General features: G+C 42.3%; 1 protein-coding gene across 3 annotated transcripts in view; it reads left to right on the forward strand.

The window, feature by feature from the left end:
• Positions 1-18,109, forward strand: part of ARID5B (AT-rich interaction domain 5B) — a 103,676-nt gene that overhangs the window by 73,554 nt on the left and 12,013 nt on the right. For all 3 annotated transcript variants that reach the window (XM_065746752.1, XM_065746751.1, XM_065746753.1), the window contains 3 exons: positions 2,879-3,083; positions 5,401-5,453; positions 12,727-12,824. In XM_065746752.1, coding sequence (XP_065602824.1) covers positions 2,879-3,083; positions 5,401-5,453; positions 12,727-12,824 — 356 coding nt within the window. The remainder of the gene's footprint in view (positions 1-2,878; positions 3,084-5,400; positions 5,454-12,726; positions 12,825-18,109) is intronic.

Genomic DNA, 18,109 nt, shown 5'->3' on the forward strand with positions numbered 1-18,109 from the left:
GCCCTGGGCTTTGTTCTGGGTGTGACGGCACACCGAAGCTGCAGCTGAAGAGCTTTACCTCTCCTGGAAGTGGAGCTCCCTCTTCAAAACAAGTGCATTCTGCTTTCTGACCAGACCAGACATGAATGTGAAGCCAAAAAAAACTTTTTGTACTACAGCTTTGCCTTCCAGGAAGTTTCAGAATTGCATTTGAAGAGAGAGAGAATTGGTTTCTGGTCCCTGGTGCAAATCTAGCAGAGCTCTGGCTGTATTGCATTTATACTGGTTTTACACCAGTGCTATCCAGAATGGCATTTGGTCCTTTTGATTCTGATTAATTGCAGGTCACACCACTCATTCATGTGTCCTGTCACCTGGGGGAAGTGCCGGAAATGAGGCTTTGCCCCCAACATCCACAGGTGAAACGTTTCTGTTTCATCAAAGCTCTCCTGAACCTCGCACGGCTTGGTGGCCTTTCCTTGCATTTTGGCACCTTTGAGGTCCACAGGCGCTTTGACCTCTCTTCTCTGTGTGCTGGAAAGAGGACATTATGTGTAGCATGGAGTTTCTCACTCCCAGTGGCTTTTTTATATGATACTTTCTTTGTTTCCTTTTGTCTCTCTTAGGGAGTAGCATCCCTTACCATTAGTTCGCTTTTAGAGATGTGAGCTTTCATTTGATTTAGCATTTGTGCCCAGACTGTCTTTGCAAGCGCAGTGGAGTTGCCTGGTTTCAAAAATTAAAACCCATTAAAAAGGTGGAGACTGACTGGCAGACAGACAGACTGACTGACTGAATGGCTGACTTTACCAAGCAAGAGAGCTTCAAAACTTGAGAAACTGTTCTCAGGTCCAGTGAATTTATTCCAAGTGTTAGCTTGCACATACTTGCAGCTCAAATTAAAAATACTATATTTAATGAAATTATGGGTTTGCACTAGAAGTGTTAACTCAGTCCTCAATATAGCACTGAAAATTCTGACAATATAATCTAAACTTTATATGGGAAGCTATTAAACAGTTTTGCAAGGAGCCAAAGTAAAAAAGTTAAGGGATTATAGCTCTGAACTGAAACATGGAGTGAGGAAATCTAAAGTTTGGTTGGTAGGAAAAAATTCCCCTTAACTTCTCTGAGTTTTGGATGAGACCCAGGATCTTTACCGAAGTTCAGTCAGTGAGTGTATCTGTTACCAGAAGGCAAAGTGTGGTGTGTTGTGCTGCAGGAAGACATTATCTCTTTGTAACATGGAACCAGAGAATATTGAGCAATACAGGAAACATACTTCAGGAGTAAGGGATGAAGAAAAACCCTGCAGGAAGTCCACTTTCCAGTACCCGACGTGCTTCCTGGGCAGAGCGTGCCTGGACCCTGCAGTGTCCTACAGGGAGAGTTTTCAGTGGCATTGAGTATCTTGGAAAAGTGGCACTCCTTCACTCCTTCTCCCCTCTAGCATTGCCTTGCCCAGTGTCTGTGGAAAACTGCGGAGACAGCTGACCCCAAACCAGTGCTTTTGCAGAGTTAGTATCTTGGAGGAGTATAGAAGAAAAGATTTTGCTTGAGCCTGAATACAGGTTATCTATATTGAGATAAAATAAGCATACCATGGTCATTCCAATGGTATGTTTGTTGTTTGATCATAGCACTTACCTCAAAAAAGGTCCAGAAGTGTCCACGAAGCTCCTTGCTGGAAGCAGGAAGCAGGAGGGCCAGTGTTTTTCTTGACCATAACTCCTCTCGCACTTCAGGGAGATGTGCTGCTCCCTCTGCTCTCCTCCCAGCACACCCAGTGCTGGCTTGTGATGCTCGCTCTGGAGCACAAAGGTCATGTCTTGGTTCAGGTGTGGAGCTGCAGAAGGTTCTTGACAGCGCTTGCAAGCAGTGACAGGACAGTGCAAATCCAAAAGACAGCCTGTTAGCACTTCCATTGCCTTGCAGTAGGCAGCTCCTCACTGGACATGCATTGGTCCCACCTTGGAAATGGAGGTCTTTGAAACATCGGTTTGCAAGGTTCTGCTCTTTTGGTTTTGCTTCACATAAATTATGGGAGTGTTCAGATTGTAATTGCATTGAATCAGTGTGAGGATTATCTTCGAGATAAACTGCAAGAGGAAGCCATTCTTTCTTTATACTTGTTCCTAGGCTTGAATACTGATGAGAGGTGAAACTGGTTGCAATTTCTTGTCTTCCTAACTGGCACATCTGCTGGGAAGGCCAGTGGGGGCTGTGGGACTCACATGGCACTGGGGCTGCAGGTGCCTCATGGGACCGGCTCCTGTTACCAGTCCCTTCTTTCTGCTCAATACCTGGAGCTGTGCTTAACTTCCCGCAGATGCTCATGCCCTTTTGACTTCTGTCTCTGCTACAGCAGAACCTCCACTCGTGTGCACTTGAAGGTTCTGCCTGGGTAAGGCTGCCAAGGTCCGCGTCTCTTGGTGGGCCAAAGGAGAGAAAAATGAGTCTTTTCCGAGCTGGCTGCTGAGTGTTCCTGGAAGGGGCTGAGCACCCTCAACTCCAAGGGTTGTCTGCGGGAGTTGACAATGCTCAGTGTCAGTCCTGGAACAGAGGTTATTATTAGACTTGCTAATGGCAAGTGTATGTGAGAGATGGGAGCTGTCTGTGACATAGCAATGTATAGTCATAAAAATGCAGATCTGGAGAGCATTACCAATGGGTTATAATGATTTAAAGATGTGGCTATTTAAAAATGTTGTGACTAAGATTCAGAACAAGACATTTAGCTCTAAAAATAGCTTCCTTTGTTTCCCCTCAAACACAGTTGCATGGTTTGGCCTCCTTTTTTTTCAGCGATCCATTCCGCTAGGAGAGAGTATTTGTTCCTTAAGTGAAAATTAAAGGTTACCCAGATCTGATATGACATCTTTTTTTTTTTTTTCCCCAGGTAAAATGTGAGGCTAAGTCAGCTTTGCCCAAACCCAAGAGTAACAACAGCAACTGTAAAAAAGGCTCAAGTGAGGATAAAGCAAAGATTGCCGTAGGTGAAGAATGCAGAGCTGATGAGCAGGCTTTCCTTGTGGCACTTTATAAATATATGAAAGAAAGGAAAACACCAATTGAACGAATACCCTATTTAGGTTTTAAGCAGAGTAAGTATCCTTTTTCTCACTTTTCTTGTTGACATTTTAGAACAGTTTGGCTTCTCTGAAGAAAGCATTTGCAGACATAGCCTGTTTTAAAGCCTTGTGGACAGGGGGACCGTGTTTATAATCTACACATTTTCCAGTCCAGGCATTTTACTGTCGTATGCCTAGATCTGCCTCTCTTCCTTCTTGGGGTAGTTGCTGCCGGATATTTATAGGCTTAAATCCGCTGATTATGACTAGAAATAGGCATGCTGAAAACTCTCTAGTTTTCTGTTTTGTAAATCTGCAGCGTCTGTAATGCCTTTCTTCTGAGTTAATAACATGACGTATGTTTATTGTGCCCAGATGTTCTCTATGAAAGGACAAATATTAAAGGAAGACATTTAAAGGTGGTCAAGAAAGGCACAAAAGGGATCAAATTTTTCAGCCCAGAAATGTGTTTATAGTTAATAAATTACTGACTTTGGAGAATATAAAACCAGACTGTATCTGTTTAATGCAGAATGCAATGTTTAAAATTGCTTTGGCATGTACAGTTTGTAGTGCCACAGTCTGTAAAGCAATTGTAGGTGGAGAAGATACAGTTGTAACTAAATTCTACATAAATATTGCAGTGCAATGTAGAGTTTCCAACAAAATCTGTAGAAGGGGGTATTTTTTTTCTCCTTAGCTATAGGCTGATTGATACTTTTTTTCCTTAAAAGGAGGACTTTATGGATTGAAATATTATTTACTCTAATTTATCTCGCAGATTAAAACCATGTGTTATTTTGATGAAGAATGTCAAACCTGTGTGTTTTACATAACAATTTACATACCTAATAGCAATTGGCACTGATTGCAACAGGCCTCCAGCAGCCATTATAAACTTATATAACTCCGAATGATTACAATGTTTGTCTGAAAACTGGCTGCTTGAAATGGAAGTAAAATTAATGTACTATGAACAGCTTCGTTGCATTATGCATTGATTCAGATTAAATCAAGGCCTAAGCAAAGCTCTTGATAGCTTTGAAGCAATACAAGGTTCAATGAGGCTTTCAGAATGTTTTGTGTTGAAGAGAGGATTTTTTTTCCCCCTTTCTATTCTGTGCTCCCTCATACACGGGGACTGGGTGGGCTTGAAAGACGAGCTCAAGTATTATTTCTAAAATTCCCCATGCAAGCTAGGGCCCTCTTCTAACATTTAGCTGAAATACACTGAAAGTTGCCTGTCATTCATTATAAATTAGGGGCCTGATCCAGTAAATACTTAAATGCCAAGAGTAAGTACACTGAGAGGAGCAGAAATGTTTGCAGGACAGGGCTCTGTATTTGTCCAGCAAGACTTGCGCAAACATTGCCAATATAAATAGGTTAGTGGGAATGAGCAGTGTGTACACTGCATCAGAGCATCCCCCCGTGGAGGAGGAGATCCTGTCCGCTGTGTTCTGAAGCATTACTGCTGAGTCTGGCCTGAAGTGCCAGCAGTGTGTCTTTTGGGAGCCACTGCTTCCTGAAGGAACAGTGCTCTGACTTACAAGAAGCTGTGACATCAGTTATTCTGTTGTCAATTGGCATAAAACAACAAAAAAAAATAGAATAAAATAAAATAAGGCCAGCATGAAAAGCATGTGAGAGGCGAGAAATAATGCAGGAAGCAACAAGCATCTCCCAACATGCCTTCTGAAGGAGTTACCTCTGTTCCTTTCACCCCACGGTCACGGGCAAGGCATGACCACCCTTACCATAATTACTATGGCAGTTTTCATTTGTGCTCCCCTCGGGTTCATTTACACAGGATCCATTAGAGCACAGCTTATTGCTTATTGATTATGGAGGCCGTTATCTGAGCTGCAGTAAATATTGGATATTGTTGTGTAATCGATAGGCTTTCTCTGTGAGCTAGGATGTGGCTCATGCTTGCTTGCTTGCTCGCTAATGAAGTCGGTATTAAACAAATAATTAAAAGCAACATTCTTCCCAGTGTGTAATTTTTATTATCAAAGTTATGGAAACATGCTGCAGTCTCATTGTACTGTGCTTCTTATCAGCAAAGTCAAATGAGCCCATTACCTTTGTCTCGGTGTATTTTTTCCAGTCCTGTTAAGGAATCTAAGTATGTTCTCTTATATGTAATTAAACATATATATATAGTACGGGCTAATATTTACATTTCAGATTATGTAAATACCTCTTTGGAAAATGTTTCACAGGAGCTTTTTCAGGGGCTGTGAGCTTTTATTTTTTTCTACTTTTTTAAGAACTGTTTAATTTACATTTCTTTGAAATATGTTGGTTAATGCAATGCTTATCTAAATACTTATTGTCCCTCTAACAGTTAACCTTTGGACTATGTTTCAAGCTGCTCAAAAACTGGGAGGATATGAAACAGTAAGTGTTTAAGCAACTTAAATGAAATAATTGTGCAATCTGACTTTTCCCTGTTAGGAAAAAAAAAAAAAAAGATGTAAAAGCAAACAATCATTTGCTGCATTTTAGGCTAGCTGTACACATTGTGGGTTTATTGGACCGTTTTTGGAAACAGTCCCAATTAGTTCCAGGTTTGGCAAAATTGTAAACTTGTCGTAAAAGCTACAAGTGGAAAACATATGTAACTCTTCCCTGTCAAGGAAATTAGTTGGGTCTGTAATTTTTTCCCATGTTGAGAAAGGGCTATTATTGTACAACAAGCCAAGATTGCATAAAAGAAATTTCACTTGGCAACATCCCTGACATCTGTTCATGTCTAATATGGGAAATGTATTAAAGGCTTTCAAAAGTAATCAGCATTGTCCATTAAGGAATAGTGTGCTGCAGTATCTTCTCTTATTCCAAGTGTAAAAGAACTTTATTAGACAAGGGTCAGTACCACATAAACAGGAAGTTATCAAAGTAATTCAGAAAAGTCTCTGACACTTTTTATCAGCTAACCATATCTGACAAGGGCAGTTTATTTTTAGCTCACGGGAAAATTTGAAGGCCATGGATTTTACAGCATGTATTTTGAACCAATAAAATATTAGAGCAACAAACTTAGATTAAAATCTTGAAATGAGAAGAAAGAGCTGCATTAATATGGCACATAGAGATGACATCTGTAATAAAAACCAATTGACATAGGAAGATGTCGTCATTGGAAATATTTTCTTTGCACACAATGATCAGATTAAGTTGTTCAGTTCCTGCCACAGTTGGATGAAAGAAATTATTTTTGCTTTGTTTACGAAGTAATCTGGGACATATCTGTGCTGTAGAGAACTGACAAGTAGAAATGCACTATCAGAAGACTGAAAGTCACTTGAACCAGAATACAGAATTCACTGTTTTCCTTCCCTACAATAAAGCATATTGTTCTGTAAATTAACAGCCCGAGTTTATTAGCATGGGTGTAGCTGGGATTTTGTGAAACACGGAATCTGACATTCTCAACAAAAATATGTGCTTGATTTGGCTTCTGTTATTTCTATATCTTTCATTAACCAGCATACACCGTACTTATGTACAGGAGTGTGCGTAGGTGTGCTAAGGAGTATATGTGCGTGAATAGCTACCATAGATACATCATTACACAAATTAGGAGCCAACAATAATTGCTGTGAGTTGTGAAGCGCAATGAAAGCGAGGGCTAAAAGCTTGATCTCGATCCAGAGCCCAAAAGAAGGCTGGGAGGACGCTGAAAGGAGAATGAGGTGTTGGAGTGCTCAGGAAGGCAGCAGCGTTTCAGATCTGCTTGGAGAGACTGAGGACAGAAGGGCTGCCAAAGTGTGGGCTTGCTGGAGATTGCTGAGTGCTAGTGCCAGAATGAGAAGAGGGCAGGAGGTCCTAGAGGTGGTGAGGAAGGTGAACCTCAGTGAACAAAATGCCAGAGAGCCAGGCTTACCAACAACAGCAGACAGGGAGGAAATGGGAAAGGATCAGTGGGGAAGGATCACACACGTGAGACTCGTACAGGGTAGCATCAGTCCAGCCTTGTCTCAGTTCTCCTGTCCTTTCCTTGGTGACACATGTTCCCAGTTGTTTAGGGACATTTGCCACTTTTGATGAAAATAGCAATAAGAGCTCAAACTGTCTGAAATATCTGGGAGCCCAGCCTTGGTTTGGGAGTGTCTGTTCCTACAGCTGTGAGTGGCTTCTGTGTTCTTTCTGCAAAAGAGCTGAAGTTGGGAGTACCACGCCGATGTGATTTGGGTTGTACATGGAGGCTGTTTGATGTCATCCTTTTCCGTGAACGTCTCACCCTCAGCGTGGATGTATTTTTGCTTTGTATTCCGTGAATGTTAGACCATTGGCTGTTGCAATACTTAGACCTGTGCACACCCATTTTTTTAAATTATTCATTTATGGCTGGTTTATATCCATTGAGCTTGCCTAACTGCATTCGTCTGTATATATTTTGTTACGGTGAGCATCAGTGAGAGACTCTTGTGTTTAATTTGGGTTTTGTTTTTCAGCAAGGCAGCAGATGACTGGGCTGACATGGACCTCAGTCTTAGTTCCAGAATCTTAGGCAGGTCTGCGTAGTCCCCTGTTTAAAATTTCATGTGAGTGCTGTAATTCGGTAACAGTGAGATTCCACCACTCACACATACAATTGTGATTGTGACTCATTTGCACTATTTTTGATGAGAAGTTACGTGCAGAGCAAAGGCTTTTATCAGTGTTAGGGAGACAGGAGCTTACCCTGATTACCACGTTTATGTGTATGGAATGGACCTTGCCATCTGGCTGAGATGAGCCTGTTAGAATGGTTTCATCAACCTTACCTTGTTTTTAAAGTTGTACATTTCTGTTTCGCACGTTGAGCTTTTTGTCTTGGAAGTATTGTTAAGAAAAGAATACTGAGAAGTAGGTATTTGTCTTCAGCGTGTGACAGCCGCTTTCTGAGCTGGCAGTGAATTACAGACTGGTTAAAATCACATATTAAAACATAGAGTGGTTAGGTGACAAGTTTTTTGTAAGTAAGTGTAGAAACTTCCCTAGTTGAAGCAGTTTACATCCTCGTGTTTGACAGAACAATGCTATTTGGCCCATTTTCAGTTACAGCCCCTGCCCTGTCCACCTTGTACACGTACAGATGCTTTTAGAGTATTTTAAAAATGAGAATCAAGCAGAGGTTATGTACAATATTTTTTAACTTCTGCTCAGATTCTCAGTGCAGCATATGTACTGTTGTTTAAGGATCTGAAAGTGAATGAAACTTGCCAGAGATTTCATTTGAAGCAAAGAGAATAACTTCCTTAACTGGCTGTCTGTCATGAATCAGGTGCTGGAATGGATCCAGTGGCAGGGACATTTAGTAGTGCCAAGTCATCATTGTGTTTCATATTTAATATCATCGTGTTTTTATTTAATGGCTCTCCAGTTTGACTACTCGTGAGAGTCATTTCTCCATTATCTGTTTGGTTACTAATTCTTAGTTGTCCTCCATAGCAGTGGAATACCACACTCCCATGTATTTGTCGTTGGACTTAATACAGCCTTAATAAAATTAGGATCCCATACAAATTGGTTTAACCCCTTTACAGAAAAAAAACTGTATCTTTTGAATTGGTGGGAGTTTCTCTCCAGTGAAGTAGATGAAATAAGCATCTTTACTGCTCGTAGTGCATTGGAAAGCACAGTATGAATGATTTCAAATGTCCCCAAATCCTTGGAAGAAAAATCGCATTCCAGGGGGCTCAGCTGCAGTGGCATTTAACAGCCATGGCCTGGAATTCTGTCAGTCACCCTAAGTCAAGGGAGTAAAAGATGCAGATGTTCAGAGATGGGAAACTTCCAGGAATTATTTCAAGAGTTGTCTTTGGCAAGTCCTGAAGTGACTTCTTTCCTTCTGAGCCAACACAGGAGGAATGCCTTGGCATATTTGTGAAAGGCTGTTGTGCTGAATGGACTTAACCTGCAGATGTCTTAGAAAGATAAAGGGTAACAGGAAAATCAGGTTAAGTTTCACTGAAGGTCAGTGAGATCCCATCGAGCTGCTGTCTTCTGGAAGCTACAATAAATTGCTTTAGTTTTTAGAAATTAGTGATGGATACATAGAAAAGTTCTGTGTCTAGGCAGGCCCAAAGGAACTGTTACCTCCATGGAATGCAAAACTGCTAACTGCCAGAGCTCTGCTTTGAAGAGCTTTATGAATATGGAGTAGAAAATGACCAGAAAATCCCCCATTCAATTTGGGGCAAGAAGCCTTTTCCTAGCGAGAAGCTGGGATTGGCAGTGAAGAACATTCCTCAAAGCAGGAGACACCACTAAAAGCGTTTGTATAAACAGTCCTCTACTTTAATAAATAAGATTATTGCCTTTATTTGGTTGCTTTTGAGTATCAGTCACAGCCTAATACTGTGCTTTCAGGAACAGGATCTGAATCTGCTGTCAGGTCCTTGGACTGAGCAGTCTCTTGCTTAACTCCAAAGTCTGCTGATGGGGAAAGATGGAATTCAGGGTTTCAAAGCTCCTGGATCCCAGTGGCCCTGGTGTAGAGCTGTGGAGCTATAGGTTGGAGCAAACTGTGGGAAGGGTCTGCAAACCAGAAGACCACTTGAAAACTGAAGCCAGCATTGGAGTGGAAAGTTGTCAAAGATTAGACTGGCCTGTGCAATTGCCTTGATTAGTAGGTGGGCCTGGAGCATCCTGCACTCCTAGAATTGTGGCAGGCACTAAGGGCGAGCTGTATACTGGTGGGAGCAGAGAAAAACAAATTGGAGAAATAGAGCAGTAGAGGAACGTTGTCTGCTGTATGTTGTCTACTGCAGCAGGTCAGCTCAAGTCAAGAAACTGAAAGTGAATTTACTAGAAGTGTGAAATGAAAGTGCTTAGGAAATAGTTCTTAAAGCTTTTGCAGAATGCTCACTGTCTTACTTTACTAAAGCTCCATGCCCCTAAAAAATGACACTTGCAAATGTGTTTACGTGAAATTCCCTTCTCAGCCAACCAAAACATTTGAATATTTTCGCACCTTTCTGTTACCTGCCCTTCTGTTTCTCACGTGCCTCAGTCACAGGCGTGTTACTAGCAAGGACCGCGTATGAGCCAATTCAGAGTAGAAAACTGCTGCGTCAAAGCAACCCAGGCAGGCATTTTGGTACAAACAGTAACCAATAAGTGAAGCATTGCCAAGCACTACCCTTTCCTGGCTCCTCAAGAAGTTCATCACCACTGAAAGTGGCTGGGAGAGACTTCAGTGAGAACAGAAAGCAGTCCTTAATTTGAATGTGACCAGCGTGAGCGTCCAGCTTGAGCAGTGCTACCCTGCATGGCAGTTGTGAGGTTTCACAACACTGCATTTTGTTCAGACTGTTTAAGGATGCAATTTATCACTTACTTTAGTCGTTTGAAGTTTATTAAGCGTAAGAACTAAACTGTCCAGCACAGGGGAAAACTCATCTGTAGGCTTGGTTAGAGTAACGGTTACTTCAGGGAATGTCACATTTAAACGTGGGAGGGCACAACTCTGCTAATTGCTAAGGAGTTCTGATGCTCTGCAGAGGCAGAACTGGATAAAAGTGGGCAAATGTTTGTGTAAATGCTATTATTTTTAACAGCCTAGAGGAGACGGACACCAATAAAGGTCCAGTGACTTCAGAGGGATTCCCTTTTCACCTTAAGGAAGGTTGTGTTTGCTGCTGTTCCAGCTTGAGTATCAACTTCAGATTCAGCTCGTAGTTAATGAGACTTTGGCTCTAAGGCTGCTCTGTTCCTTTTGAAAATGGACACCATGCTTCGTAGTAACATAGGCATGTTTAAAAAGGGGACTTGCTGTAGTCCTCTTGCTGACTAATCCTATGCGTTCATTCACAGATTCTGCCACAGCAGCCCCGTACTTAGTCAGAGATGAAGTCCTGGCCCAAAGCCTTGTAAGCCAGCTGGGCTGGGCTTGCTGGGAGGGCAGAGCGCAGCTCCCAGTGTGGCTTTGAGTGTCTTTGTCCCTTTAGCCTGTGAGGCTGCCAGGTTACATCTGATAAAAGGCCCCTTGCAGCGGCCCACAGGGGGACCTGTGATTCTGGGGAGCTATCAAAAGGAAAGGGCTTTCTGGCCACGCCTTATTCTTCTACCTGTCCAGATGACCCATAACAAAGGTGTGGGAGGCAGGAGCAGAGAGCTTTCTGTCCAAGCTTTCCTTTACAGCCTGGGACTTTTTCCAGTGCTTTTTGACCTTTCAGGTTGCAGAAGGAGCATCCTTTAATATTCCCATGAGTTGATGTTCTTTACGGCTCATTATGATTCTAGTTCCTCAACTGCTTCAGTGAAAATAATAGACTGACGTATGGATAGCTTGGGGTAGAGACATTGTAAGGACTTAAACAGATTTAAAATTAACTTTTTCCTCAAATGAGCGTTTTATTTCAGTAATTCATTTGTGCCAAATTTATCTCCACTGCTAAGTACTGGTAGTGAGTTGGAGCTGGTGCTGCTGTTTTCTGAGAACTACACAAGCAGTGAACTTGGAGGAACAGTAACAATACCAAATGCTGAGTCTCCAGCCAGCCTTTTGGCTTCAGAGAATGATTTCTGCAAAGGAAGGATTTTCCTTTTATGTAGAGCTAAAAAGAAATATCTCTTACGCTGTAATATTTAATGATAGTAGCTATCTCCTCTTGTTTAGATTAAAATTACAGGCCTCAGATTGCAAGTTGTAATATTTGTTTTCTTCTGATTGCTGCCTTTAGCTCCTCAGTAAATGCCATTGACTGCTCTGTGGGTAACTCCAAAGAAGCCTCCGGGGCTGAATATATTAAAATCCACAGCATTCCACAGAAAATGACAAAATTCTCCCCAAATTGCCCCCACAATTTTCCACTGGCCTTCTTTACGAGCTGCAGGCAAAGGAGGGTGATCTATTATGCTTGTCCTATTCCTGTTTTTCTTCCTGTTTTAAATATAGTGGAATATATAAAATAATGAAGTGGTATTCAGAAACAATTCTTTTGCCAGGTCTTCCATCTGTTATTCTGTATAATCCTAATTTCTGTACAAAAAAACAAACAAACAAAAAAACAACCAACAACCATGGTATGCAACTCAATATGTTACAAGATGTTTATTTTCATCAGAGTAGTCCAATAAAGTACATAGCTCAAATATTAACATTGGAGAATGTTAAGATTTCATTACTATTTGATCTATATATTTCACTGACATAAATGGATAAAAATAAACAGCTTGTAACCTATAGAGTTACAGACTATGCGTTTGTGGATTTACAGAATTCTGTGGTGGATTTGGGTTTTGCAGCAGATTTATTTTCTCTAATTCAGTTAAAATAACTACGTAATCATTATTTGTGCTGAGTACGGGTCTGGCTTCATTTTCATAATTCACCGTGGGATTTGTCTGCATAACTTCTGATGGTTAATGACCCTATATTGATTGAGATTCTCTTTTGTGAGGCTGGATTGCTTGTGACTTGATAATGAATCAGTCAGATCACTCCATTTTAGAGCAAGAGAAAACAGGCATAGTGTTAACTTACCAAAAAAAAAAAAAACCCAAAAAAAAAAACCCAACACCCTGAGCTTTGTGCACTCTATATTTTCTGTAGGGGCTTTTATTGTTCTTGTAGTACATGCTGTTCTGAAAGTGTCACACATGCATTTGTTGTTGTGAACTCAAATGCTGTAGAATCTGTAAAGATGCAAGATTAAATTTTCCATTGCCATTTTTACAGATAACAGCTCGTCGACAATGGAAACATATTTATGATGAATTAGGTGGTAACCCTGGAAGCACAAGTGCTGCTACATGTACTCGCAGACATTATGAAAGGTAAGATAACGAATCTGAAATGCTTGTTTAATAATGAAAAAATTAATTTGGAGAACCTTCAAAGCGTTTTATAAAGACTCAGAGAAAGAGAGAGAGGGAGGGAGAGAGAGAGAGAGAAAGAGGTTTCTTAAAGATATAGTAAATTTTCCCCCAACAGTTTAGTCAGATAATGCATTGTAATTTAAACCAGAATGTAATGTCTCCAGTGATTAAATAAATAAAACAAGCATCTGTTTTTCTTTGGTACATATCTTAATTTTTACAACAGCTTTCCGGGTAAAGAAGCTGAAAAATTGAGCAAAACATACTCAAGTTAAAATGAGAAACGACAGCTAATTGATGCAGACACTTGTCTTCTGTTGTTTTTTAGGAATACCAATTAAGCAAATTGTGGTTGTGATCAAAATAATGGGGCGGCCCACAATGCAGGGTGCTGTTAATGTTGTAGGTCATGCAGAGCATTGCATTCCTCTTCTTCACTGCATTCCTTCCCTCCTCCCTGCCTGCGAGCTGCTGCCAAACACTCTTTTCTCTGCAGCCATTGTTGCTGGTCAGAACTGTTGATTTCTTATTCTTCCCATGTAGATAATAACTTCCAGGGCTTGTGAAGCCAGCATGCACTGAATAAAATACTGGAGCTGGAATGTTTTTTTGGTTTACTTAGATTTTTAGAAACAACTCTTTTCTTTTTTATTACTTTTTATTTTTTTACTTTTTTTTCTGGAGACAAGAAAATTTTAGTACAGGCTTTGTAATTTCAGACTCAATTAAGGAAAGTCCAATCTCTTGTTCCTGGGTGTAAACAAGTTACAGCTCTGGGCTCAGGAAAAGGCTGGACTCGCTGTGCACAGGGCTGTGCGTGCTGGGCATTTTGTCACTCTCTTTTCATGCTTTGTGTGTTGGCCACGCCGAGGGAGATGCTGCCCTCACCATGGAGAAAAAGGCTCGCCGCCATCTTGTACAGGAGGCAGCTCTGGCGTGAGGGCCTGTGTGCACCAAGAAGTTCCATCCGATGCACTGTAACAGAGTTCTGAGCCAGGCAGCAGGGCAGATCGTGTGAGTTGCTGTACATGTCAGATGGGCTTTTCTGTGCCATTGCGTTGCTGACAAATGTTATAGATTGCTCTAATTGACTCATCAGATTGTCTGGACTCAGCTCTCCCCTTCCGTCGTTACAGCTCCAAGAGGCTCAGGGTTTCCTCTTGCACCCAGGGCAGCTGGTTGGGTTGAAGCTGGCAGCCTGGGATTTCCCTGGCCGTGCGTACCTTGCAGAGCCCTGTTTTCTTGTCAGAGGAGATCCAAGCATGCTGAGAGTTTGATCAGTGGGTTTGGGGCACACAGGAAACAAGCATTCCTCAGTGACTAGATCCTCTAGGTCCTCTCTAGCTATGGAAAAATAGATGAGCCATTCACAAATACATGATGAGCCCCACTCTCCTTCTTTCATGCCAGAGGTTTATCATTCTACATGCTAAACCCTGCAATTGTGCTTTTCTCGTTGATGCACAGAGACTCCTTGGTGTGACTTACTCAGCAGTTACTTAGGGATACACTACAAAGTACCACAGCCTGTTGTGCTCCCTAGAAAAGCTGAGCAGATTCACCATGCCTTCAAGATACAGCAGGCTTTTATGGCTATCCAAAAACAATTCTGCTTTCCCTGAGCCAGTCTGAGGGAGGAGACAGCTTTAGCAGGTGGTTGAGATGAGTCTAAAGATATCAAAGAGCTCAGGTGTGAGCCTTTGGGTTCCAGTGACAGGACATAATTCTGACACGAGGCAGGACCTATTGTTCAGGTCTCTGCTGAAAGATGACAGTTGGAGAGGAGGTCTTGTAGGATCAGTTCTGAGCCGGCATAAAATCTGCTTTACCAAATCTGGTCTGAAAAACTGAAACTCATATAGAAAAAACCTCAGTGACCAGTCCCATCTCCAGATTTCTGGTATTAGACCCTCTTTTTCCACCACGGGAAAGCTGTATTAAGCCTCAGACTTAGAAAAAAGTAAATGAAATTGTCATGGTTTGTTTCAGCTGGTAGTTCTAACTACAGCACCTGTAAATGTAATGTTCATTTATAGCCAAAGTGCTCAGATGACATTTAATCTAAAGCTAGAACTGCAGCGCAGGAATACGCATTAATGATTCAGGGCGCACATACATTTTCTAACTTGAAGGTGAGCTGTAAAGCTAAACTGGAAATTGAATTAAGCTGGGAAGTAAATGTTGAACAAACCTCATGATTTTTCCTTTCTGGATCCCAGTGGCCTTTCCTTGCTTACTGGAGGCAGAACATGCAGCTCACTGGTGCTGCTGTTTGCCTCAGCCCTGCCATCCGTCTCCACAACTAGATGCCAAGGGCGCCGTGCTGTGGGAAATAGGTTTTTTCAAGTTGATGGAGAAGCTACCAGCTGTTAGCACTGGCTTGAGCATACTAAGCTTGAGCATAAGTGGCAGTGACCTTCCAGTGACAGCATTAGGATGCTGAAAAACATAATGCATGTGACTCCCACGTGGCTGCCCAGCAGCCCCTTCCGGCACCCCGCTGCAGGCTGGGCATCTGATCCAAAGGAAAGAGGGGAGAAGAGACAGAAACTGTACCAAGGTGGCAAGCACTAAAACCAAGCTGAAGTGTAGGAGCGCTGGTGCGTCTGAGGGCATGCAGCACTCTGCTCCTCGGCACGCATCACGGCAGGAGAGGCTGTGACGCCTGCCCCTACCGGGCCCTGGGTGGCAGGCAGCTTGGGGAGGTGATGGCCTTGTTCTTCCTGCTAAGAGGAGATCCTGTGTCTTATCAACTGATTCATTTCAAGCAGTACTGTTTGCGTTTCCCATAACTGTTTTCATTTCAAAACGAGGCGAGGTTGCGTTTCAGTATTATTTGTGCATTAGTTAGGCAACTTTTGTTTTATTAATGAGTGTAATAATGAAAGTGCAGGTTGCTGAGTAGAAGTAATGGGTGTTTTTATTTAAAGCATAGCAGGTATCACGTAATGCCAGTGAATGTGTTATTGTCACTGTAGGCATGGCTGGTCTGAACCTGCCTCCGATTGGGTTGTTTCAGGTAGGCCCAAGCACTTCATAAAATGTCTTTGTCAGCCTGGTTTGCCTTCCAAACCTATCCATCTCTTTCAGTTTTTAATATTAGCACCAGGCTCTTGGCTATAGTCCATTAGTACTGTACTTAATTGCTCATGTTACAGATGATTACCAATATAAAAAGCATTAATGTTTTCCCATCGTGGGGCTGTTGCTCTCTCCGCGGTTCGGGCTGTGCAGAGCTGAGGAGTTGTTGTTTTGGTCATCAGTGTTTGTGCTCCGTGCAGACGGTTCCCTTGCAGTCTGTGTCAGCTGCATTCACCCGGGCCTTCCTGGGGAGTGTGAGCCCTTGTCAGTGCCCCATCTCCCTGTTATCAGCAAGCCCTCAGAAGCAGCTGCTCTTCTGCGAAGTGCTCTGCTCCCCTCCGCCTTCCCCTCCTAATGCAGACGTGGGTTTCACATGCAGGGGTTGAGGTTTCTTTCGCTTTTACACAGAATACATGATCGTCAGCTTTAACTACCCAGTGTAAACGATAGGCTGCGTTTCTGCAGCGCTGAAGACGTCACTGTTAGGGATTTTTCATAAATATTACACCTCCACCCCCTCAAAAAAAAAAAAAAAAACCCACACAAAAAACCAACAACTTGCTATTTCACAAGGTATAAAAAGTTCCAAATGAAACGTGAGCAATTGCATGTTGGGGCCTTTTTGTGCCGCAGAGCCTGGCTTCTTTTCATCTCGGTTTCCTCTGAAGCAAGCCCTGTCCAGCAGCTACACACAGATGTTCAGGGCTGGGGCACCTGGTGTGTGGTGAGTTGCCCCACAGCTGTGCGATGGCCAAGTGTGTTTTGTTGGAAGGTACCACGGCCAGCAGCTGGGGAGTCCCTGAGGACTGTGGCTTCTCTGGGCGCTGCAGAGCCGTGCAGGAGCTGGGCTGTGCTGTGCCCTGCTGTACCCTGGGGTAGCTCACAGCGTGACCCTTGTGAGCCACCAGAGCCTCAGCCACCCTGAGGCTACTCTGGTCAGACCCAAGTGGTCTCACCTCACTGCAAATTCAGGTAGCCAAATGGGCAGTGTGCTCCAAAGCCATGGCTGCCAGGGCATCGTGGGGATCAGGTGGTTAAGAGGGGGGGACTCAGTGGGCAGTGGGGCTTTGCAGCCCTGCAGGGTGGTTGTGCCGTGCTTTGGAGACAGATTCCCAGGGTCTGTGGCCCCTGGGCACCTGCAGTAGATGCTGCACATCTGACCCCTTCCAGCAGACTGAAAACAGTGAAATGCAGCGTCCAGCTTGGAGCCCATTCTGATGGTTTTCAGTCTTAATCGCTCACATAAATATTATATATTATCAGAAACACAAGGCAGGTCAAAATAAGTCCCTTATATGGTTTCCCTTTAACAACCGTAAAGTTTCTCTACCCTAAGGATATTGTCAAGTAATTCAATATGCAAGGAGAGTCCTGCATTTCTTACAAATGCTGCTTGGTTTTGTTAAAGTGTTTGGATAATTTTGGTAAAGTGTAAGCATTTTGGTGGAGTTTTGTAGGAAATGGCATCCGTTTTTTTAGGTTGAGAGAAAAAATAGGAGCCTTTTAGAGTATATACATGAAAATGCTTCTGTTAGTCTTCTAATATATGTTTTACTTTATAGGAGGTTTTGGTTTACATTGCTAAGTGTGAAAACATCCTCAGGCAAAAGTTAATCAAGTGTTATGTCATCCTGTAAACTACAGCTACCTCTTTGTTTGACCCAAAAAACTTGCCAAGCAGTAGTTTTTTCTTGTTTTACCGCCTTTATTGTTTATTTTTTGTCTTCACCCCACTTTCCTGCCCCCCCCCTCCCACTTCAGCTACTCAGAGACTCCCAGAAAACTTTTCAAGTTTCAAATTGTCTTAATAGTTTTCCATCAAACATGAATTTAAGCCTGAAGATAGATGAGGTGTCGTCGTCCTCTTTTTCTTCTCCTGTTTTTTTTTTTTCTAGGATTTTTTTTTTTTAATAAATAACAAGAGGTTTCTACTTGAGATTTTCTGCCCTGAGGGCTTTATCATTAAGATTAAATAACTGCACTCTCAAGCATGCCACTGAACAAACATCTTTTCAATTATGTGAGTAACAGATGCTTTAACAAAGGAACTATTGAAAATTCAGAGAGCTTCCCCCCTCCCCAAAATTTAAAAAGTATCAGATGACAGAGGAATGTAATTGTTTACCATTAAAAAACAGATCCCTAACTGTCCATTCAGAACT

The sequence above is a fragment of the Cyrtonyx montezumae genome, unplaced genomic scaffold (genome assembly GCF_038088225.1).
Source record: "Cyrtonyx montezumae isolate F1298 unplaced genomic scaffold, pur_monq_1.0 scaffold_4, whole genome shotgun sequence".
NCBI classification, from domain to species: Eukaryota; Metazoa; Chordata; class Aves; order Galliformes; family Odontophoridae; genus Cyrtonyx; species Cyrtonyx montezumae.